The sequence below is a fragment of the Vicia villosa genome, linkage group LG2 (genome assembly GCF_029867415.1).
Source record: "Vicia villosa cultivar HV-30 ecotype Madison, WI linkage group LG2, Vvil1.0, whole genome shotgun sequence".
Taxonomy (NCBI): domain Eukaryota; kingdom Viridiplantae; phylum Streptophyta; class Magnoliopsida; order Fabales; family Fabaceae; genus Vicia; species Vicia villosa.
In genome coordinates this window covers 213,867,334-213,893,952 of record NC_081181.1, presented here as the reverse complement: position 1 = coordinate 213,893,952, position 26,619 = coordinate 213,867,334, and the positions used below count along the sequence as shown (strand labels likewise).

Sequence of the window (26,619 nt, the reverse complement as noted above, 5' to 3'; positions counted from 1 at the left end):
CATCATGATTCCTCAAATATCACGACTATTTTAAAAATTAGTTACACACAATGTCTTAATATACATTCCTCCTCGTCAAATTACAATCATCCAATATCTTAGATTAAGTCACAACTAAAAAAGGTTTGAACGATCGTTAAAATACCTATGCATAATTGAGTATACTATTTGTCTAGCAATATTAACAGTATTTCGTTAATATTAGATCCAATCACATAATCTACAGATATTTATCAAACATGATCTATTTCGATTCGCTCATTCATAAACAAATAAAAAGAACTAAGCACAAATAATTATTGAATGCATTTAGGTATATATAAATGATTTTGAGATGTTGCTAAAATGAGTCGTACTTCCCTATGCCTCTGATTTTTTTAAGCTCACATTGCTTCTAATGATCACACAACGTTCCAAGCTCCATTTCCCAAAAATTTCAACTTCATTGAATTCGTCATTTTGTTCATTTTTTCTTATTTTCTACCAATTGTGGTGTCCAAGTCTTCTCCATTTCTTATCATCATAACTTCTATAGTGAAAACACTACATGATTTACTCATTCCCGCCTATGTAGACCAGATACATTCATTATTTAATGAACCTAAAAAAAGAATTTTTGCTTATAAATAAGGTCAGAGGGAATATCTCATTAGAATAATTGTGATAGAGAGAGGTTTTTTTCCACAATTATTCAATTATTTTTAAAATCTACCAAAACATAAACTATTAAAAGTAAAAGAAATCAAAACTAATGCAAATCAGTTACAAACAAAAATATCTCATTGGTGATACCTCTTACTTTCTCGTAGTCCCTAAAACCTAGAATAGACCATTCAAGGCTCTTGCTTGAAGACGGTTCCCGATTCTAATCGACGGACAATAATTCTTCAATCTTTCTCTTTACGGTCACATTAGATGAAATCTTTGATGGTAGGAACCCTGTAGTGATAGATGCAAGAAAATAACAACCTTATGAGATGGAAGCTGTGAAGGGTTGTTTCCCTTTCCCACTGTCTCCCTTTTCACTGTTTTATCTCCCTTTTCTATTATACCTTCAACTACTTTTATTGTCTTCTTGGATTGTGTCCATCCCGACGAAGGGAATAATTTTCATCGAGAATCCAAGTGCTTATTATCGTCCTCTATTTGGGTGTTTTTCTTGGTGTATCTATCAATTCTTTCCTTATTGACTAAATATTATATTGCATACTTTATGAGGGTCATTCATCATTTTCATGTTACTCACATTTATGATATCTTCAGTTGTTTATAGTCCACACTGACTCCTTCAAGGCATGTGAGGTTCTTCGCCCCAAAATTCCTTCAATTTGGTGTTGGTGAATTCCTGTCTGATTCTCTATCATGATGTGTTTGATAGAGTGTATGTTTTGGATGTTGATCTTCAATTGGTGTATGATTTGCTATCTCCATCCTAGATTTATAGGGAGGAGATTTTTTACCATAGTGGTGAGGGTGATACCTTCTTATAAACTCTTGAGCTCTTGAGAGTTGCTACCCGGCGTCAATGCGAGCATCTCTCAAGACAACTTTAGGGTCGCCATGTTGCAACTCCTACAAAGAAATTAATATTTGACTCGGAATCTTCTATTGACTCTCTTCTATGCGAAGGAGGAGAAGGAGAAATATGATGTTGGAATTTTGAAATCGATTGAGAATCTTAAACAATCAGTTAATGCATCACTATTGAAGCCTAGAAATAATTTTGCTGCTGTAGAGGTTCTTCATTAATGGGAGCAAGAATTGGTAAAATTTTGTATAAAAGAATGTGAATTGTTGGTAGGAGATTGTTAGTTTCGTTGCGAGTAAGAGTTGACTTTGAATCGGCCATCATAGAAGATTAGAGAAAGAGTAGTTATGAAATAGTTAAAGTCGTCATAACTGTAGCAAGAAAATGGTTATGACGACACAATGGTGGAAACCATCGAAATTCGATGGGAAATTGTCAGAATCAAAAGATGATTCTCGCATATGACACCACAGTTGTGTATTATAACAAAGATAGATGCAAGGTTGAAGTTGACCACCATATTAAAGCTTCAGATATGGTGGTTATGATTCTTCAATGAAGCAACATTAAGTCTTGAAGTACTAAGACAACACACATAAAAAGTATTTTAAACTTCACAACTTTTTATAAAACTTCTTAAAAACAATTCGCAAAATTGCATAAACGATTAAGAAGCTTGTGTGATTAATTAGGAAGGCAAAATACATTGTCTAATCGATTAATCCTATCAACAAATTGATTAAAATAAAATGTAACACCTCCTAATCGATTAGAACGGCTTGTAATCGGTTAGTGACGTCAAAATTCAAGGTTTATTATTTTCGTTGACTTGGACTGAGCGATAAAACCATGTTTTTAATTAAGTAAAAGCTTAAAAGAGTTTCATTCTCATTTAAAAATACACTAGTTTTTAACTAAACTCCTCTCCTATGTTTATATTCTCAATTATTTTTATAAAGTTCTTTTTTGTTTTTGCTATAACTGCCTAAGTGCTAAGATAGTGAAAAAAATTATTTGAGAGTTGTGATGATGTTGTAGTGTAATCGTTTATTCAAGAGTTTAGTTTATTGTGACCTTTTGTAATAGATTTGAAGACTGCAAGATAAACCTATAAAAAACTTGATTTGAGGTTGTTGAGCTGAACTTTTTTAAAAGCTTTAGGTGTTTGCTTAAGGTGGTTGAGCCGAAATTGTGTAAAAGCTTTAGATGCTTGTTTATGGTTGGGCTAAACATATGAAAAAGTTTAAGGTTGTTTGTGTATGGTTGTTGGGATGATCCTGTGCAAAAAATTCAAGTTGTGTGTGAAAGGTTGTTGACCAGAATATGCGTAAAAACTCAAATTTGTTTTAGTGGAAATCTCAAGAGGAAATTCTTGAATAATAGAGTAGGTCGTATGGTTTAAGATGAACTAGGATAATTTCCTATATGATCTTTCTATTTCTACCATTAATTTTACTCAGCTTCTTAATCTCTGATATATATATATATATATATATATATATATATATATATATATATATATATATATATATATATATATATATATATATATATATATATATATATATATATATATATATATATATATATATATATATATATATATATATATATATATATATATATATATCATTTTTCTCAATTGGTCTTTTTAAATCTATTTAACACAATTTACCCTCTCTTATATTTGGAGTTTGGTGATAATAGGTACAATTGATTTGTATTCTAAGGTAATTATTAGTAAGGATTCGGTTTTAACTTATATTTAGTGTTTATATATATATATATATATATATATATATATATATATATATATATATATATATATATATATTTATATCCTTAACTTTGAACAGAGCCGTCTCAAACTTTTGAAAGGCCCTGTGTAAGAAACTGAAGTTATCTTTAGTAGAGTCCTAAAAAAAAATTAAGGGGCCCTATTTAACAGTAAATTGGGAATGGAATATGTAATTGGTGGCCCATTTTGTCATTGCTTAAACATGAAAAAGTGTGAGGCCCTGTGCTGTAGGTCGCCTTGCACACCCTCAAAGACGGCCCTGACTTTGAATATATTGTTAAAGGATCTTGTTGAAAATTATATTCGAGTTATATTGAGCAAAGAGGATGATCAACCATACATGAATAATGAAGAATTTGTCAAAAATATGTGGATTTATTGAGCTACAAAGGTTTCAACAATGAGTTTGGTATGAAGATTATTGATGAAAATAAAAATGATGTGTGTCATATGACCATCATCATGCAATCAACCACCATACATGAAAATTGGCTGCTCAAAACTATGTCTCAAATACAATCCCCATAATCATGTCATGATTGTTTCTACCTTTGGAGGCATCTCAAAATCCACTTTGTTGTCATAGCTCTGTTGTTCATGTTTAGTCCATGGGGTTGGTAGTATAACAGCCTCATGTTGTGCATTGAGGATGTTTTCCAATCTATCCTCACTAACTCCAAAAGAAGCAGCAAGTTCAGGTCCCATCATGGTCTTCATAAGTGATGAAGCACCCACCAAAAACTGTGACTTGTTCTTCTTTGAAGAAGTTGTGAAACCAAAGAAATCTAGTGGTTCATTACTTGATGCTATTTGACAGAATGGAAAGTATCTTGGTACGAAGAAAACATCTCCTTCTTTTATTTCTGTGTCCATTGCATTGCTTCCATTTGGAAACAGTATTTGGATTCTACCTGAGCCTTTTACCACTACGCCATACTCGGTCGCCCTAGGGTTTACATGCGGTGTCATCATCGATCCCTGCAATCAAAAACCATTATGTCAATGTCCAACTCGCAGGCATTGACAATTATTTTTTAAAAATACTAATAACATTTTAATTGACGCGGGTGCATTGTGTCCGCATGCGTGTTTAGCCACATCTAGATTATCTGATCAAGATGTGACTAACTACGTGCAGTAATGAGATTGTGACTACTCATTCGAATAATTATGAAACAATACTAGGCTTGCGTACCGCTTTGAGATTAACGTGATAAATGCCAACACCAGAAGATTTGAGTGGAGAATAATCGGAACCATCTACAGTAACGCTCGAGCCGTAACTATTTTTGTAATCTGGTTTTCTATCATAGAGATTGCAAGAGTGAGGGGAGTGATGGCTATAAAGATCGGTTTTCTTCTTCGGTAGCTCATGGCCAAGGACAGTTTTCAATAGCTTCCTCCAAGACCAACTTGTTTTTTGCTTAACTTCACCATCATCATTTTCTTCTTCCTCATCTTGATCTTGCATCATTTTCTTCATGTGGTGCAACTTCTCATCCTCTTTTAGTTGAAGGAATTTGGTCCATAAACTTGAAGCCTTGGCATGTGAATCACCAACATGCACAATTGGACCATCATGTCTCCTTGTGAAGAATCTTCCTAACTCTACTCCTGATACCTGTCATCAAGTTCATTTTTAACCACATTAATTAATCAGTTAACTAAAAAACACTAACACTGACACAGACACAGACATATACACGGAGACACGAACATCAAACACAACACTGACAAATAGTTACATTGTTGCCTTACATTAAAAGCAGCTTCAAGGATATGAGGATGGAATCCGGAAAGTACTGACACTGGATTGGCACCTCCTCCAATATAGAAAGACTACAAACATAATAACATATTAGCAAGAATGTTAATCAAATTTTATATAAAGATATTGATTTGTTTTTATATATACCTGGAAAATTCCAACTCCTAAACTCTCTGATGGATCAATGCTGCAAATAATATGCAGAGTTTGTCCATCTCCAATATTCGACAAATAGAATGTCGAACCAGCTGGGATTTGATACACATCACCGTTCTTCAATTCCCTCTCAGCCAGTTTATCATTATATATGAATCCCACCTTCGCTTCCCCCGATCGGACAAACAAGATGAGAGTGGAATCAAGATATTGAGGAACAAAGAGTGAGCTTGGTTCCATAGTAATGAAACCAACGTGCAATTGTCTCTCAGAAACTCTACCACCATAACTCTTTAACACACTCATCTCCCCAGCATCAGTCTTCACCAAACGCTTGGAGTTTTGCAACAAGAACATTTTCTTTGGCTTCGAATGTGAGTCATTTTCTATATCTTCTGTTTCCATCCCCCACAATGCCATTGTCATGGCCACACCATGACAAAGAACAAGAAGCATGATCAAAAGGGTCACTCTATTTCCCATGATTTCTCAGCTTTTTTGTCTTGCTTACAGATTTGAAGGTAGCTTGAGTGATAAGGAAGAACAAGGAGAGTTTATTATATAGGGAGACAGAAAGTTTTTGGAGGAAACATGTGTCGGACATGTAGAAATTTAGGGATCTTGTTGCCTATGTATTATGTTTTTTTGGAGAGAAACATTCGATTAAGGACAGACAAAGTCTTATGATTGAAAACTTGTACTATTTCAACATTGATGCTTGCTTTATGGCTTTCATACCCTTTGCAATATTTTATTTCTTATTATTAGGTGTTTGGTAGTTGGAAAATGAATTGAAAGGTGAGGTAACCTTAGTAATAATTTATTTTATTGTTTTTAGTTCAACTAGCTATTTAAGAAAATTAAATAAATTCCACTAGCTAGAAGCAGGTCATTAACAACCATGTTTTACATAATCACATGCCCACATTTTCGAAAGCATGTATAGTTATCTTTCTTATATATTCTACCCAATAGAGGTTGATATAACTATTTCATTAGTGTAATGTGAAACTTTGACATAATTACTGTTTTAACGCTCAGGTCCGACGAGGTGAGTATTACTTGCAAACACTTTGACGCTCAAGTTAGTAGCTATTAAAAGTAGATGACATTTTTAAGGTTCGAAAGTATGTACCTGAATTTGACGCATTTGTAAGACTTTTATAGTTAGGTTTTTCGAAAACCTAGAATCTTATGTTCGCAACAATTGTCAAGGGATCCAACATGTCATTCTCATCTAATGGTCTACAACAATCTTAGTAGGCATTGACCAGGTGTGTCTCTAGGGTATGTCCATCTCCCAGACCACCCAACTTATGAGAAATAGGGTTACCCTATTCTCCCCATGTTAGGCCTTGGTCCAGTCATGTTTACCTCTAGGTTCGTGTGCCTTCTAAGCTAACTGCCTTATGGGTCAGGATACTTCTAGTCCGTATGCATGCGTTTTGGGTCGGGATCCTACTAGGTTTCTTGGCTACCTGCTGAGTTGCATACCTTTTGGCCAACATGCTTTTTGGGCCAAGACATTTTTGGTCCTCATGCAATGCCTTTTAGATCGCTACACTTTTGGGTCTGTTGCCTTTTGGAATGCCTACCTTCTATTGAGAAAAATATTATTTTGTAAGAAGTTGTTTGGTTGAGAGATAAACCATCAAAAGCTCTTGTTTAGTTTGAGGATTGTCTTAGGAAATCTTTGTATAGTTCGGGATTTTTTTCTACAACAAAAGCTCTCATTTGGTTTGCGATTATCAACCATCAAAATTTCAACAAAGGTTCTTGGGCTCATATCGGTGTAAAAGCTTTGTTGGCTCGGGATCAGCCTATGAAAAATCTCATATTGGTTCGAGATTAACCCGTGCAAAATCTTATCTTGGTTCAAGATCAGCCAGTGTAAAATTTCATCTTGGTTCGAGATCGTCCCGCGTAAAATCTCATCTTGATTTGAGATCAGCAGGTGTAAATCTCTTCTTGGTTCAAGATCTTAGCTTGGATCGGAAGTCAGCACGTGTAAAACCCCTGTTCGGTTTGAAGGATAACTAGTATAAAACCCCATATCGGCTCAGAGGTCAGTTCGTACAAAATATCTGTTTGGTTCGGAGGATAGCCAGTCAAAACTCTAAATTTGGTTGGAAGTTAGCCATTAAACTTCAAATCCTTATAAAAGGAAGTTTGTGGACATATCCTATTAAAAGCTCTCAAGATAGTGGGAACTCAAAAGAAGAATGATTAGAAAGAGGATTAGGTCATCTTCATTTAGACCAAACCTCTATAATTCGTTGGCATCTTTCTCTTTCCCTTATCTCTTTTACTTTTTAGTTATTTTAATTCCTCTAATTTTCCATCTGGTTCTTTATTTTGCTACTATTATTTACTTGTTCAAATGATTTTAATCAAAGATTTTCAAACCTCTACAACTCACCCCTCCCGTGTTTGGAGTCACTTTTCCAACAATAGCCTCCCTCTTGCTCTCAAAAGCTAGCACAAATTAATGGTTCCAGGTAAGTCGAGGACATTTTTGACAATTCTTCTTTTGAAGATTAGATGATTGACCTTTTTCCTCTTTGTTAAACCCAATCATTCCTTCAGATTCATCTGTAGTACATGATCAAGCCCATTGTTTATTGGTATTTTGAGTAAATTAAATCACAAGTTTTAGTTCACTTAATGGATTAAACTCGAAAAAAATCCTAAAGACAATTTGTGTAGAAAAGTAAAACAAAAAATATTTGTGCTTGGATCGAAAATCTGGACATAAACTCTAACTGAAATAATGCATAATTGCTTTGAAAGAAGAAAGTGAATAAAAAGCATAATAAATGTCATTAAGTAAATGTCTAAACTTAAAAGACTTAAAGAAAGGACGCGGGTTCATACATCTTGTCACAAAATGTTTCTATGATATGGATACTTTAATTCTATAGAGAATAAATGAAATTTGCAACCCTTGCTACATAAACTGAACTCGATTTATATACTACCACAATATTAATCGTCAATGACAGTTATCTATGCAACAATCAACATGTATCCCTTTACGTGAGCTTTAGTTTTCCAGATACTTCCATGTATCTTTAGCATTTGAATTGTTAGGAACCACTACTCACGCTATTAACTGCTTTTAAATCCCAATATATCCATTCGAATCCTATAGTGTTTTCAAAACATCCCTAGTTCAACTAACCTTTGGATTCAAAAAATTACACTAAGTTCCCAACATTTGATGGGAGCGTCGAATTCGATACTTCTACACCATATCTCTACGTTTAAGTGATGGTGTTTTTGCAAACCTTTTAGAAATTATAGACATGTTAAGAAGAGAGAGTGGTCCTCATTTTGTCGATTTATTCCTGAGACTCCTCCAAACCACACTTACACCTGATAGGCGAGTCTGGGTCACATCTTCAGTCAAGGCTACCAACATGTTGAGACTATATCTTAACATTCTCATACCTTCATATCACTCTTCTATGTCGAAATACTAAAAAATTCTCAGACTAAAGATGCCCCCACCCCCAAAATACCACTTTTGATCATATGTAAAATACGGAAGAAATGTGGCGTTTTTAGTAACTTCTCGACATTGTTTAAGGTGATATGCATACATCATCATTATCATCACGACCTCTTTCACAAAAAAAAATACGCACTTAGCCATCATGAATCTGATTTCCTATAACCATTATGAGCCACTAATTTGAATCACAATAAAGAAATAATTTAATTTAATTTTTTCCTCAAAATTTAAATATCAACTATCAAAATCGAAACGCCACTTATCCAACTTTTAAGTGGGAAACTGAAAAGTTTTCTCCTGACGTCTATATATATATATATATATGCACCTTCGTCACTTCCTTTTTTTTCCGCTACTTTTCTTCTTCAAAGACCTAAAAATTTCCCCTCTTCTTAGTCTTCATCTTCAACCTTAAATTTCAACAACTTTGGAATAATGGCTTCTGCTCACAATCCACCAAAACAAGTTTCTATCCTTTTTGCTGCTAATGCTACCACTTCTACAAACCCACATGATCGCACCTACATTATTGAACCACCTTTGGGAAAGGATAAAGCTCTCATCTGGGCTTCCCAGGTATTGATCCTTTTCAAAAATTCAGGTAGAACTCATGCGTTATTGGTTTTTTGAATGGTTGGATAAGGTAGAGAAAAAGAAAAGCAAGTCTGGAAAACCCAGGGTATATATAACCTGATTCAGTTTTCCAGAGTCGATCTCAAGTACAACCCAAACATGCTTATTTTATCCCTTTTCTTTTGGGAAGGCTCGACTAGCACTTTTCATCTCTGTTATGGGATGATAACTCCAAATCTTTTCGACATAGCTACTATCATAGGTCTTCGCCCTACTAGGAATAATTTTTATCTTTCTTTCATAACCACAACCAAACTAGACTTCTCTTTTTCCCATCCAAGCTAGAGTAACTACATTGAAGAGCAACATGAAAAACAACTGGAGGAAGTTTATGATTTTGAGCACATTTCTTTCCTGAATCTATGGTTATCCCGTTTTGTTTTATGTTCTAGATCTTTGAAGATGGCTAAGAATTTCACACCCTTGGCGACTTAAATCCATGAAGGGCGGAACGATTGTCTCTGTAAAATGATTCTAGGCTCCCTCTATGAGTCTCCAGGGCTTGCTGCGTCGTACCTAAAATCTATTACTGACCTAGATTATAAGTTTCTGATCTCTGGTCCAATGTGGCTTCTACAACTATGGCTTAATGCCACTTTTGAACCTTCCCTAAAAACTAAATAAGTTGAAGACAGACGGGTCAAAGGGACTAGGCTCGCTCTACTCACCTCATAAGATGTTAGCCATTCGATCAAAGAAGCCTTCCTGAAATATTTTTTTTATGTATGCCAACTGATCTACCTTCGCCTATTTCATGGCTCCCTTTGTCGGTCAAAGTTATGGACCAAATTGGTTCAAGAGAGAATTTCCAGCTTTTTCTTTTGAACATAAGCTTGGGTCTCTCGATATTTGGAGTGATTTCCTTAAGCATTCCATTTTTTCGACCATGATTACGTTGGGAAGAGGTGGCCTAGGACTTATTAGCTATCAGCCCAACCTGGTGGCTAGACAATTTAGCTTTGGGCAGTTTTTACCAAAGTTCTTTTTCCATACTATTGACAAAATATTCTAGGCCACCACTAAGGTGGTTGAAGAAGAATATCACGCATGTTTAGACTTTCATGATAAAAATTCATTACTTTAACTCCTTAAAAATTTGAAGTTTCTTATCTTTGCACTAAAAAATTTGAAGAGTGGTGGACAGACTACCATCACGATGTTTCTGTAGACCATTCAACCTTTCTACATCTAAGAAACACTTTTTCATCTCCGCAGAATAAATTGGAGAAAAGATGAGGTATGCACATCAAGGAAATTCAAGCTCTCCAAAGTAATTTTGAAATTGTGTATACTCCATGTCAGCTTAGTCGAACTATTTATGATGCCGCCCTTACTTTAAAACAAAAAATCACTAAAAAACTCCCATTCTTGAAAATTCCTCCTTATGTAAAAGATATATATATATATATATATATATATATATATATATATATATATATATATATAAAATTTATCTTTAAGATTTTATTTTTCTAAGCTTCCACCGTTAACAATCTGCGAATTTGGCTTGGAACACCATTTCCTAACTGGTATCCTGTTTTGAACTTCCAAGTTTTAGAAAATGAGTCTAAAAAATATGTCCAAAGATTAGTTATGACTAAGTATGATGTACACAGTTATAAAGGACATCTCCATGTTGATATCGAACATGTTCAAATCCTATTCACCAATTTACCTTATGAGATAAGGGACTAGGAAACTCTTAACTTTCTTTTCTGTTTCACTCTATTTACTCGTGTCAAACCTTTTAGTTGGCATTTCCACCTTCACTATCCGGGTTTCATGATATGTTCCATGTATCTCAACTCAGGAAGTGTGTGTCAGATCCTTTTCTACTTATCCTCCCATATATGGTTGAAGTTGCAACTTATCTCACTTTTCAACCTAAACCTAGACGCATTGTGGATTAGGTAATTAAAGAGTTAGGAAATAAGGAGATTCCCCTAGTAAAGGTGTTGTGAGAAGGGTCACGCTTAGGCGAAGCCACTTGGGAGCTAGAGTCGAAGATGCGAGAAAATTTTCATCATTTATTCAAATAATTCCTAAATTCAATAACGAATTTCAATTTAAGGGGATGAAATGCGCGCACTTCTCTAATTGAGCATAAATTGCAAGGGCAAAGTGGTGAATTCCACCCATGTATGTTTAAACTAAGATGAGAGAGAGAGAGAGAGAGAGAGAGAGAGAGAGAGAGAGAGAGAGAGAGAGAGAGAGAGAGAGAGAGAGAGAGGTTATGGAATATGAAAGATTGATAACAACTATATGAGTAAGATAGAATTTGAAAACATCTTGACTAGACGAATTTATGGTGTTGTTAGAACTCCACTAAAATAGTTGTATCTCACTCCATGTTCAATATTTTAGATAAACAGGTATGGACAAAGGAAAAGACAAAGTGGCTTAAGAAGTTCGAAGATCATATTTATATATTTTTTGTTTTTTCAATGTGCGTTTTATCTATATGATATTTGTATTTCACATGTATTTTGTGTATGTACTATATTTTGGACCTACTGTCATACTCACAATATATGTCATTTAAACACTTTTGGGGTACTTAACACCATGTTTTAATATTTTGAATATTTTGATTATAGACACATATTATTCCGGACATTACAACAACAAACATTCTTAAATGGGAAACAAGGAATACAATTGCAAGTAAGGAAAAAATCCCAACACTAATAGGATCCGTTTGTTTTTGGCTTTTTTTTTTAAGTAATTTTTATAGTGTTATATAATTTTATATAAATAAATTTATAAAGAAGTTTTTTTATAAAAACTTCAAATGAAAATTTGGTTTGAATGATTTTAGGTATTTTATTAATTTATGAAAAAAAATTAGATATCAAAATTTTAAAAAATCACTTAATTTTGAAGTTATTTCAAATAGATTTTCATATAAATTAATTTTGAAATACAACTTTTAAAAAAATTACGATTTTGACAAAATTTTAATCTTTAATAATATATATTTATGTTATAGAATGTCAAAATTAATATTTTATTTAAAAAATTATAACATTAACTGTAAAATCTATTTTAAAATATAAAAAAAAAACATTTTTAAAGCTCGGACAAACAACCCCTAAAAAAAAAATTGAAAATCTTGCCAATAGCAACACGTTCAAACTTTTTTTAATCTACGCCACATTTCTAAGAGCAAGGAGGCAAATAAAAATGAGAATTTCTTTACTCACCTCCCTACTTTCTTGGTCGCCTCTGGTGAAAAACTCAAAATACCCCTATTTCGGAAATACATTTTCGAAATGCTTTTTTTTTTCCAAAATTTATCGTATTTCGGAAATTCACTTCCGAACACACGAAAAAAATGTGTTTTCGGAGATGCATTTCCGAAAACACCTTTTTTTTGTGGGAGAGGGGTGTCTTCGGAGATGCATATCCGAAATATTCCAAGACCAAATTGGTCTTGGAATCTTTCGGATATACACTTCCGAAAAGAATTCAATAATTATTAAAAAATTAAAATCAAGTTGAATCAATACAATTAATAGGTATAAAATCAAGGTGAATCAATAAAATGAAGGTGAATCAAAATTTCCTAAACAATTTTTAAGTTAAAAATTATTTTACTAACTTATATAAATCAAAAACATTTTAATTTCATAAGAAAATTTTGAATTATATAGAATTAAATATAAAATTTATTCATTAAATAAAATTAAGACAAAATCTTTTTTTAATTTTTTTAAACTAAATAAAAAATTATAACTCATTTTTAATTATGAATCAGAATAGAAATATATAAATATATAATAATAATTATTAATTTTATAAGTGAAATATATAAATATATAATATATAATTATATAATAATTATTATATAAATATATAAATATATAATAATTATTATAAATTAAAACACTCATTTTTTTAATTTTTTTAATTATTATATAAATATATAAATATATTTATAATTAATATATAATAATTATTATATAAATATATAAATATATAATAATTTTTATAAATATATAATAATTATTATAATTATTATATAAATATATAATTTTTTTTTTAATAAGCAATTTGGACCTAGCGGGTTTTGAACCTGAGACCTTGAGAGGAGCACACTCTCAAGACCCAAGCGATTCACCGCTAAATCACACACACGCACCCTATATTAATATATAAATTAAAACACTCATTTTTTTAATTTTTTTTGTAAATATATAAATATATAATAATTATTATAAATATACAAATAAAAAATTATAACTGTAAAATTATTTTAATTAAAATTATTTTAAATGTTAAAATATGAATCAGAATAAAAATATATAATAATTATTATTCATAACTCATAAATTATATCAAAATATATAATTATTATTATTCATTACTCATAAATTATATCAAATTTATGATATGTGAATTAATTATCCTAAAATTTTTAATTTTTGGGATTTTTAATTTTTTTTTTGTTTTTTCGGAGATTCATCTCCGAATTAGTCAAAATCTCAATTTTTGGGATTTTTTCGGAAGTGCACTTTCGAAATCTGAAAAAATTAAAAAAAAAATATTTCGAAAATGGATTTCCGAAGCAGGGGTAAAGTGGGGTTTTCGTTGGGGTTGACCCCATAAGGAGGTGGGTAAAGAAATTTTCATAAAAATCATCATATACAAGAACACATACTAGCACAACAACACATGCCCCAAACATTTTTAAATTTTCACCATCTTCGTTTTTCCTTTTTAGCTACATCTCTAAATTTTTCCTTTTAAAAAATAAGATAAAAAATGTATTTACTTATTGATGCCATGTTTGTAGAAAATGGTATACCTTAAAATGTACAATCTAGTAGCCCATTCAAGATTCAAATGTTTTATAATTAAGTACATAAAGAAGTAGTAATGGTTCATAATTTACTAAGAAATTATGATCAAATTTTACTAAGAAATAAAATAACACAAATTAGACTTGCTTTTGGAAACAGCATTATTACAACACTCCTCAAAATCATATTAAAGATGAACATTCAGATACAGATTTTCATAAAATGAAACTCCTCAAAACTTTTTTTCATATCCATTTTACTATCTAAGTAACATGAATAAACAAAAACATTTTAATAGTAAATATCAAAAACTTAAATATTATTCCAAATATTTAGAAGAAAAAAAAATAGGATAAAGAGAACAGAGACTCTCTTCGTAACTGTATATAAACAAAAAACAAATACATTTTTTTAAAACTATCAATTTTATTTCATTTAAATATATATATATATATATATATATATATATATATATATATATATATATATATATATATATATATATATATATATATATATATATATATATATTTGGAAAATACATATTTTAAAGATAAAATTAAATATAAATTATATTTAATTTAATTTTTCTCTCTTTTTTTCATAAACAACAACTTATCAAAATCATTTTTACATCTTTTCTATAAAACATAGTTTAAAAAAATACAAAATTTTAAACTTTCTTGACAAATATCAAATTTAATTTTTTTTTTTATAAATCATTACAGAGTAAGGAACAATTATAAACACACATAACAATTATATAATGGAAAATTCTCATAGCACTCATATGTTTCCTCAGAGACCTTAAGTGAAAATTCCAAAATACTCGTATTTTTTGGATATATGACTCCGAAGACACCTTGTTAAGAGTCCCACGTCGGATAACATATGGCCTGAACATGTCCTTATAAGTGGGGGCAATCCTCACTCCACAAGCCGGTTTTGTAGGGTTGAGTTAGGCCTAACCACACTTCTTTGAGTTAGGCCTAACCACACTTCTTAACACACCTTTTAAGTGTCTTTGGATATGCATCTTCAAAATTATTCATATTTATTGTTCGGATTTCTTCGGATATGCATATCTTAAATAGCCCAATATTTATATTTAAGTTATTCTTTATTAATAATAACTCACTTTAATTATATTATAATAATTATTATAAATAAATATCTTTTTAAAATAAAATAAAATAAATTGGGATTTTGATTAATAATTTTCGCTGAGATGTATTAGGGGTCTGTTTGGTAAAAATAGCGGTTGATTAATAAGCTAGCTGATAGCTTATAGCTTATGACTGATGGCTGATGACTGATGACTGATGATTTATAGCTTATAGCGGATGGTTGAGACTGGTAGCTTATAAGCTAATTGAACTGTTTGGTAAAATTAGCGGTTCAATTAGCTTATAAATGTAAAATGACATAAAAGATATTTAATACATAATTATTTTATTTTAAATTAAATTAAATTATAAAGATTAAAAATGGATATTAATTAAAATAATAAGGATAAAAAAGGAAGAAAAAATAATAAGCTATAAGACATAAGCTAAAAGGCTATTTAAAATAGCGTCTGAAAAATAAGTTATAAGCTAGTAAAATAAGCTATAAGCTCATGATGAAAAGACCGTTATCAAACGAGTCTAAATTATCATATGAGCTTATAAGACATAAGACATAAGCTATAAGCTCAAAATCATGTCTTACCAAACAGAGCCTAGGAAGATCCTAAAGTCCCATATTGATTGGAGATAGAGCATTGAAAGAATATATATAGAGGGACACTCCTCACCTTACCAACCAGTTTTGTAAGGATGAGTTATGTCAAAACTCTAATATGGTATCAGAGCCTATTGATCGGATCATGGGCTGCCCACCGTTAATTCCACGCACCAAGCCCAAAAGAGTGTTGGGTATTAGGAAGATCCTAAAGTCCCACGTTGATTGGAGATAGAGCATTACCAACCGGTTTTGTAAGGATGAGTTAGATCAACACTCTAATAAGATGTCTTCTGCATATCCGAATTAACCAATATCTTAAATTTTATTGTGTGCGTTCAAATATGCATATCTTAATGGTACTTTACCGTGAAGATTTTTGCAAAGTTTTTTTCTCTAAAGGTAACTCTAGTAAGTGTTTTTATAGAGAAATGCTATTCTTACACCATATTCATACACTAATACTTACACCAAACACTATTCACCGTATTTATACGGTGAACAGTGTTTTTTAAAATAAAATAATAATATTTATAAAAAATATTTTTTATTTTTAAAATTACGGACAACACTGTTCATGTATGGACGTGCATTAACCAACTTCATTACTGCATTAACCAAATTTTTACACTACATTAACCAAGTTTGATAACTGCTAAAAAGTATTTTTAGCACCTGGATGTTGCATTAGCCAACTTCGTTACTGCATTACCCAAGTTTTTACACTGCATTAACCAAGTTTTGTGACTGCTAAAAATTATTTTTAATACCTGAATGTTGCATTAACCAACTTCATTATTGCATTAACCAAGTTTTTACACCGCATTAACCAAATTTGAATAATGTTATTATTACACCCATGAACAGTACTTTACAGTAGTCACCAAATTTGGTTAATGCAGTGTAAAAATATGGTCAATGCAGTAATGAAGTTGGTTAATGCAACATCTAGGTATTAAAAATAATTTTTGGCAGTCATCAAACTTGGTTAATGCAGCATAAAAACTTGGTTAATGCAGTAATGAAATTGGTTAATGCACGTCCGTACATGCACAGTGTTGTCCGTAATTTTAAAAATAAAAAATATTTTTTATAAATATTATTATTTTATCTTAAAAAACAATGTTCATATAAATACGGTGAACAGTATTTGATGTAAATATTGGTGTATAAATATGGTGTAAGAATAGCATTACTCTTTTTATAAGTACCGCTAGTCTAAACAAAGTAAGAAACGACCTAGGCTTAGGATGAATAAACCATAGATTTTTAGTGAGTAATCATACATGCATCCCTTGAAGTTTTACTAATAAGTATGCTTTGTATTATTTTTTTTCTTTGATAGGTTATTCCTCGAGGACAACCAACAATATAAGTATCATGAAATTCGATCACTAGTGTTTTATCGTTTTCCACTATTTGTTTTCATTTGTTTTTCACGGCTTTTCACCATTTTGTTCGTTTTTACTACGGTAGTCCAAAGGTACAAAATCATTTGACGATGCTCAAGACACAAAACTCAAGAAAAAGCATTCGTTAATGGAAATTATGGTAAGCCCATAATGTATATTACAGTTGTAATTCTCTCTTCAACAAGGATCATATAATCAAAGAGATTAATTGGAGTTATTGAGCCCGTAAGCTAGAAATGACATAGTAAAGGCTAGTGGTATATGAGATCGCGAAACTATTCATCTCTTGTAGACGTACATGGGTTGTAAAGGGCAAGTAAGTTCGCATTCTCACATAATAGGATGTTGTTATACCTCGAGTAGTACATTATTGACGTCTGATCCCATAAGAGTTAGGACTCGTAATGTAGTAGTGTTGTGATTGTTTCAGATAACCCTTTAGTCGAGTGGACTTATGGTGTAATTAGAACTACACTGAAATAGTTATATTTCCCCATATTTATTATTCTAGGTTGTTTGGTGCAAGACAAGGAAAAAGACAACATGGATTAAAGAGCAAAAGATTTTCCTTATCTCTTGTATTTTTATTCCGATTTGTATTTTGTAATCCTTTTGTTCAGACGTGTTGTATTTTAACTATATTTGATGTATGCGAAATCATGTTCTCATGTAAACTTTATTTTATTGTATTATGTTTCTGTACTAGTATCAACAATCTATACATTGTAGTTCTAAATATATTTCATTTGGGTTGTTATATTAACACTATTTGTTAAAGCTTTCTTTGACTATTGAGTTATTCTCCAACACAATATGTTTAATCTTTTTAATTTATCTTTTAATTGTTTATCTCAATTTAATTTTGATTTATAATTTTAGCATAAATATTTTGAATAATTTGTTTATATTTTCATTTTTTGATTTCTAATACAACTTTTTTAGCTTTATTTTGTCTAAATTCACATGGTTTCGTGTAATTCTGAATTTTGGCAAAAATAAAGCATGGCGCCATTGCAATATTTAAAGCATACGTGGAGATCAAGATGTTAAAATAGAATCAAATCATAGAAAAATTAAAGTGTTGGACAATTGTTATGAATCCAAGAAAATCTATACACTTCTTTGAGTTTTTCTTTTTGCCTTCAATTAATCTACTATCTATTCATTAATAATAGATTGACTAAATTGTCTAAATTACCCTTTCATCAAAATTTATTTGCACTAATAAAAGGTCATTTTTGTAACTAACAAATTAAGTATTCACTCTTTCAACTTTATTGAATGGATGCCCCAAGTGTTAGCTTTTCATTGGTCCGAATTAAATAACATTTTCCCTACAACTTTATTGCATGAGTGATGACATCACATTTAAGCCATGGATGATGGAAGTCATATTTAAATTTCCTTTACATTTCATTTTCCCACACTTTCTTACTTTCATTTTAATTTTTCTTAATTTATTTATTATCGCAAAAAATATTAATAATCGATCATTTAATTATTATTCCCAAAAATATTTAATTATTTCACGGGCCATTATCAACTCAATATTTAATTTTTTTAATCGATCATTACACATTTTCTCTATCTTAATTAAAATTTCAAATTTCTCTCACATTTTTTCACACTTTCTTACTTTCATTTTAATTTTTTTTCTCTATTTATTTATTTATTTATTATCTCACGGGTCACTATCAACATAATGTCTATTTTATTTTAATCAATCATTGTCTTTATTTGAGAGATAATATCTTTATTTTTATTTTTTCTCCATCTCACGATTTTTTATCATTATTTAATACAATTAAATTTTCATGATTATTGTTTATTTTACATTTGTTTTTAAATATATTTTATATCGCATCAAATTATTTTTTTATTTCACGGGTCATTATCAACATAGTAGCTATTTTATTTTAATCAACAATTACTATTAATTGAGAGATAATTTTTATTTTTAAATGTTAATATTTCATTTTTATTATTATGATTATTTAATATAATTGAATTTATATGATTATTTTTCATTTAAAAATAAACCATGGTGATCTATATCGTTTTCTTTTAATTGTTGTTGGACCGTCAATTATTAAATTACCTGACTCAATTTTGCTATTGTGTTCTTAACCTATCTTAAATATTTTTTTTTGTGGATCATTGTTTTCTATATAATTATTGTTAAATTTACAATTAAGTAAATTATTTCATATTTTTCATTTATATTTAAAATTTTACATTTGCATTTGTTAAAATTTTATTTTTTTCTCCAACTCACATGTCCTTTTTTATATGGTTCTTTATTACACACAAAATTAGCACATGAATACGATAATAATGTTTAATCTTAAGGGTCACTTTCAATACAATGCCTATTTTATTTTAAACAATAATGACTTTTATTTGAAAACTAAAGTATTTATTTTCAAATTTCAAAACGATTCCTATGGTATTCGGTTTTCAAAGAATTGGGAGAGCAACCAATAAAACTCTAACTCTATTCAAGTAAAACAACTCCTTTTAATTATGCATATTGCTTATAATTCCTTTTATTTATATTATTCATATCATTACAAAAATACTACACCAGAAAAAAAAAATCACCCGTGCGGAAGCACGGGTTTCTGACTAGTTTTTACTTAAACATTAGTGACAATGTTAGGTTTAAGTATTGGAACATTTTACAGCGTTTTGTTTTGTTTGTTTGTTTACTCCTTGATTTATGTGTTTGTTTGTGATGCTGATTAATTTTCCCCAAATTTTGAAAGTTTTTTTAAAAAATTGAATTTTTGTAATATATGAAAAAATAGACAAATCTATGTAATGTGAGATCTAGACTTAGTGATTTATGGAAATATATAGAAATAGTGCTTATTTTAAGGCCTAGAGCCTCTCAATAAGATCTTAGCTTTTTTATCTTGTAATCTTTGTTAATTTATTTGTGAGATATTGGATCGAACTCTAGTATGGTCGAAGGGTAGCTTCTTGGTTCGACAGGATTAAGCATGAAGTCGAAGGTTGTTCACATGCTTGTGTCGAAGATGCTAGGGTCGTTAGCATGTTAAATTAGGTTTTAGTGTTTAAACCCTAATTTGTTAAGTTAGCTTGTTTATTAAGTTGGCTTGTGTAATGGGCCTTGTGGAAAAAGCCCGTTAGTTAGTATGTTAGGTTTTATTATAAATAGCATACTAGTCTCTCATCATTGCTAAGCTGCAAATCCTAATTTGGGGTGAGAGAGGTTATTTGTTATTCTTGTAAACTTGTAATCTTGTTTTAAGAGAAAGTAAAAGAATAGCAGTTATAACCAATCTTGTGTTCCTCTTCTTCCTTGTCCTTTATTCTTCCCTTGTATTATACTTTGTTCTTGGCATTGAATTCACAACAAATTGGTGCGGTGAGCGTGGAGAAGATGCCTTCAACAAAGTATGAGATTGAAAAGTTCACCGGAGTGAATGATTTCGGTCTGTGGCGCTTAAAGATGAAAGCCCTACTGGTTCAGCAGGGTTGCTTGGAAGCGTTGAAGGGAGAGGCAGCCATGAATGCAGAATTGACGGCAGCGGAGAAGACGAATATGATCGAGAAAGCACACAGCGCAATTTTGTTGAGCCTTGGTGATAAGGTTCTCCGGCAGGTATCAAAGGAGACGACGACATCAGGGTTATGGGTGAAACTGGAAAGTTTGTATATGACCAAATCGCTGGTAAACCGACTCTACCTGAAGCAAGCTTTGTATTCATTCAAGATGATTGAACACAAAGTATTGGCTGAGCAGTTGGATATGTTCGACAAGTTGATTCTTGATCTTGAAAATATTGATGTGAAGATCGATGATGAAGATCAAGCGCTGTTACTATTGTGTTCTTTGCCTCGATCACATGCTCACTTCAAAGAAACTCTCTTGTATGGAAGGGAGTCCCTGACGTTTGAAGAAGTTCAACCAGCCTTGTACTCTAAGGACTTGAATGAACGAAAGGAGCATAAACCTTCGACTGTTGGCGAAGGTTTGGCCGTTAAAGGAAAACTCTTACGAAAGGATGGTAAGTTCGACAAGAAGAAAGGCAAAAGCCAGTCGAAGTCTTACAGTGGCGAAGCATCTGGCATTCGATGCTACCATTGTAAGAAGGAGGGTCACACAAGAAAGGTGTGTCATGAACGCCTGAAATATCATGGAGGTAAGGATAATGGCAACGCTGCCATTGTTTAAGATGACTTCGAATCATCTGATGTTCTTGGGGTTTCAAGCAGTGACTCTAAGAAGGAGTGGATTATGGATTCAGGTTGCACTTGGCACATGACTCCAAACAAAGACTTGTTCGAGGAATTATGTGATCAAGATGGTGGATCGGTATTGCTGGGAAACAACAAGGCTTGCAAGATTGCAGGTGTTGGATTTGTGAGATTCAAGCTCCATGATGAGTCAATAAGGTTGTTGACTGAAGTCAGGTATGTTCCTGATTTGAGGAGAAATCTGCTTTCTCTTGGTGAATTCGACAAGAAAGGATATGTTTTCCTAGGAGAGAAAAGTATCCTAAGAGTCATGAAGGGTTCGAAGGAAGTCTTGAGAGGCGTGAAGAAACAAGACTTGTATACCCTTGAGGCTGAAGTTGTAAGTGGTTCGACAAATGTTGCATCCACGAAACCTTTGTCGAAAACAAAAATCTGGCACATGAGATTGGGTCATGTCAGTGAAAGGGGTCTGGTCGAATTAGGGAAACAAAATCTGCTTGGTGGAGACAAAGTCGAAAAGCTGAAGTTTTGTGAACCCTGTGTACTTGGAAAATCTTGCAGAGTGAAGTTCAACAAAGGCAAACAAAAAACACATGGATCCCTTGATTACATCCATGCTGATCTTTGGGGGCCTGCAAGGTGTCCATCACATTCAGGAGCAAGGTATTTTCTATCCATAGTATATGATTATTCCAGAAAATTATGGGTATTCATCCAGAAGACTAAGGATGAAACTTTTGAGAATTTCAAAAGTTGGAAGACTCTGGTTGAAAATCAGACTGGCAGAAAGGTCAAGAGGTTGAGAACCGACAATGGCCTTGAATTTTGCAATGAGGCATTTGACAGTTTTTGTGCTGCCTCTGGTATTGCAAGGCATAGAACTACTGCAGGTACTCCACAGCAAAATGGTTTGGCTGAAAGGTTTAATCGAACTATTTTGGAGAGAGTCAAATGCATGTTGACTAGTGCGGGGTTAACGAAGGTGTTCTGGGCTGAGGCTGTTTCGACAGCAACATATCTGATAAACAGATGTCCTTCGACAGCGTTAGATATGAAGACACCTGAAGAAGTTTGGTTGGGACATCCACCAGATCTCGACAAACTGAGAGTATTTGGCTGCGTAGCCTATGCTCACATTATGCAAGACAAGGTCGAACCTAGAGCTCTGAAATGCATGTTCATGGGATACTCAGAAGGAGTCAAAGCTTATAGGCTATGGTGCCTAGAGCCAGGTCACAGGAGGTGTATCACCAGTCGAGATGTAGTTTTCAATGAAGCTGAAACGGCTTTTAAGAAAACTGATGATGTTGGTCGAAGTACAGAAACATCTGACGAAGAGCTGGAACAGGTAGAGATTCCTGTTGAGGTGGAACATGTTGATGCTGAATTGCATATCCCTGATGAAGTCGAAGAAGAAGCAGAAGATGCTGAGGAAGTTGAGGAAACTGACGATGACTACCTATTGTCGAGAGATAGGTCGAGAAGAGTCATCAAGGCACCTCAGAGACTTGGGTATGCAGATCTTATAGCTTATGCCTTAATCTCTGCAAGTGAGGTTCTAGACGAAGAACCTAGAGACTACAAGGAAGTTATGAGGAGTCCAAATAAGACTGAATGGCTGAAGGCCATGGATGATTAGATGAAATCTCTTCATGATAATCATACTTGGGAACTGATCAAGAAACCTGCTGGGGCAAGGTTAGTCAGCTGTAAATGGATTTTCAAAGTTAAGGAAAGAATTGAAGGAGTGACGTCAAAAAGATACAAGGCAAGGTTAGTTGCAAAGGGTTTCACTCAGAAAGAAGGTGTCGACTTCAATGATGTGTTTTCTCCTGTTGTGAAGCATAGGTCCATTCGAATGTTGCTTGCCATGGTGGCACAGTTCGATCTTGAACTGGAACAGATGGATGTGAAGACTGCGTTCTTGTACGGTGATCTAGATGAAACGATCCTGATGAGGCAACCTGAAGGGTATGTCGAAAAGGGGAAGGAAGATTGTGTGTGCAAGTTAAAGAGATCTTTGTATGGGCTGAAACAATCTCCTCGACAGTGGAATAGAAGATTCGACAAGTTCATGGCACGCAAAAGTTTCATTAGAAGTCAGTTCGACCACTGCGTTTACTTCAAATTTCGACCTGGTAATTCATTTGTTATTTTGTTGCTTTATGTGGATGATATTCTCATAGCAAGCAACAATGTTGAAGATGTGACGAGGGTGAAGGTTGAACTCAATAAGGAGTTCGATATGAAGGATCTGGGAGCTGCTTCCAGGATTCTTAGAATTGACATTCGAAGAGATAGAAAGAAGTCGAAGTTATGCTTATCTCAAGAGGCATGTCTACGGAAGATTCTCGAAAAGTTTGGTATGTCGAATTCGAAGCCAGTTGTGACTCCAACAAACCCTCAATTCAAGGTGAGTATTGATCAGTGTCCCAGTACTGATGTCGAAAGAGCCTATATGAATAGCATCCCATATGCTAATATAGCTGGTTCTTTGATGTATGCTATGGTCTGTACTAGACCCGACATAGCATATGCAGTAAGTCTTGTAAGCAGGTACATGGCAAACCCTGGAAAGGCTCACTGGCAAGCATTGAAGTGGATTTTAAGGTACATAAATGGGTCTCTGAATAGAGTCTTAATTTATGGTGGAGCCTTGGGTGAAGATAGTAAAGCAGTAATAGAAGGATATGTCGACTCTGATTATGCAGGTTGTATGGATTCCAGAAAATCTATTTCTGGATATGTTTTCACTATGTTTGGCACTGCAATTAGTTGGAAAGCAACACTTCAGAAGGTTGTTGCTCTATCAACCACTGAAGCGGAGTATATTGCCCTAACTGAAGCTGTGAAAGAAGCATTGTGGCTTGAAGGTTTTGCGAAGGAGCTGAAACTTCAAGGTTGAGGTATCACTGTTAAATGTGATAGTCAAAGTGCAATACACCTGTCGAAGAATTCAGCCTATCATGAGCGAACTAAGCACATTGATGTGAGGCTGCATTTTGTCAGAGGAGTAATCGAGCGTGGAGACAATGCTGTTGATATGATCACCAAGACATTGCCGAGCTGCAAGTTTTTCCACTGTATGCAGTTGATAAAGCTGCATAAAGAAAGCTAGTTTGTTCCCTTGATGTTGTAGAGTTAGATCCAAGGTGGAGATTTGTGAGATATTGGATCGAACTCTAGTATGGTCGAAGGGTAGCTTCTTGGTTCGACAGGATTAAGCATGAAGTCGAAGGTTGTTCACATGCTTGTGTCGAAGATGCTAGGGTCGTTAGCATGTTAAATTAGGTTTTAGTGTTTAAACCCTAATTTGTTAAGTTAGCTTGTTTATTAAGTTGGCTTGTGTAATGGGCCTTGTGGAAAAAGCCCGTTAGTTAGTATGTTAGGTTTTATTATAAATAGCATACTAGTCTCTCATCATTGCTAAGCTGCAAATTCTAATTTGGGGTGAGAGAGGTTATTTGTTATTTTTGTAAACTTGTAATCTTGTTTTAAGAGAAAGTAAAAGAATAGCAGTTATAACCAATCTTGTGTTCCTCTTCTTCCTTGTCTTTTATTCTTCCCTTGTATTATACTTTGTTCTTGGCATTGAATTCACATAATTATTGAATTTTTTTAAACTTTACATATTTGATCGTCTAGCATATTGTTGTTATGTTAATGTGATTCTATGTTGATTATGTTGAGATAAAAAAAATAAAAAATATGTATATAGAAAAAAAAATGAAAAAATATAATTAAAAGGCAATTGTGCTTACTATGTTATGTCGCCCTTAACCAATTATTCATTCCAAAGGGGAGTTGGTCCCGAATGCCTACAAAAAGAATATGAACAAAAGTGCATGTAATTGGACTAATTCGGATCACCCTAACCCGATTGTCCTTATCAAAAGTTATGTGATCCTTAATAAAAAGAAAAATCTTTCGCTAAAAAACACCACCTAAATTGAAACTATGTCACATTGTAGAAAAATGCCTTAATTTTGATCATCATTGTGTTTTGAATGGAAAAAATGGTAGGAACAAAGATTCATATTCAAAATATTTGTTAAGTTTTTTTTTTTCCGAGGGAAAATGTAGTATGCTTTCTTATAAGAACAAACCATTAATTTAAATTGAGTTCCCAACATGTAATACTTGAATTTTTTATGATAAACTTGTTCTATCCTTTTTTTTTTATAGATAAATTGCTTGTGGACAAGCAAAAATTTAAGTATGGGGTGTAATACTCACTAGTCATATATCTAGAATAACTTATGGTATTATTAATTGGTAATGATATTGGATACATCAATTTAACTATAGGGAAGTATATCATATTTGAAATTTTACGATGAAACGTCATAATAACTAATACTTCATCCATCGGCCGAACTCTTCAACACATCAAAAATACTCTATCCTTAGTCCCAAGTCTGAAGCTGTGAGTACAATCTGAATACCTGATTACCTGAAAATATTACAACAATGTGGTGTGAGATACTAATCTCAGTGGATTCCCGATCTAAACCATTAAATCACTCTATACTCTTCTACCTAGTTAAGGAATACTTGAACATACCATCAGGGTATATCACACCCTTCCCGCATAACTTAATGAGTCCCTAATAACTCGCATGCAACATTATTGCAATGGCTCCTAATATATCATGAAGTCAACATATTACTAGTGAGGATTTCTCTAGCTAGGTCATCTTCCTTTGACTTTCATCTTTTTCCTTATCTCGCTCATATGATAATATACACAAGGGAAAGATGTGAATAGGTCTCAATGAATTATATCATACTAATAAGTTGACTCATGAGGATCTAATATGGACTATCTAATCCTTGATTATATAAATGAACTATATCATCTATCAATATCTGTTGGATTATAAGTCCTCTAATGCGATAAAATAGCTACTAGTCATTTATCTAATCACCCAATGCCTAATGTAATTCTACGATCTTTCTCAGGGTTAGATAAACCATAACTAGCCTGGGATAGGATTTACTACACTTCGCATGTTTTCTCAACTCGATTTCCGCCTAAAGTAGTTCCTAGGACTTGTGCACG

General features: G+C 32.5%; 1 protein-coding gene across 1 annotated transcript; it reads right to left on the bottom strand.

The window, feature by feature from the left end:
• Window positions 1–3,743: 3,743 nt before the first annotated feature.
• LOC131648199 (vicilin-like seed storage protein At2g28490) lies at window positions 3,744–5,765 on the bottom strand. The gene is made up of 4 exons (XM_058917978.1): window positions 5,242–5,765; window positions 5,085–5,165; window positions 4,522–4,947; window positions 3,744–4,304 (listed from the first exon to the last, which is right to left on the bottom strand). Exons 1-4 carry the CDS (start codon window positions 5,731–5,733, stop codon window positions 3,855–3,857), a joined length of 1,449 nt encoding a protein of 482 aa, XP_058773961.1. The 5' UTR covers window positions 5,734–5,765; the 3' UTR covers window positions 3,744–3,854.
• Between the last annotated feature and the right edge of the window lie 20,854 nt (window positions 5,766–26,619).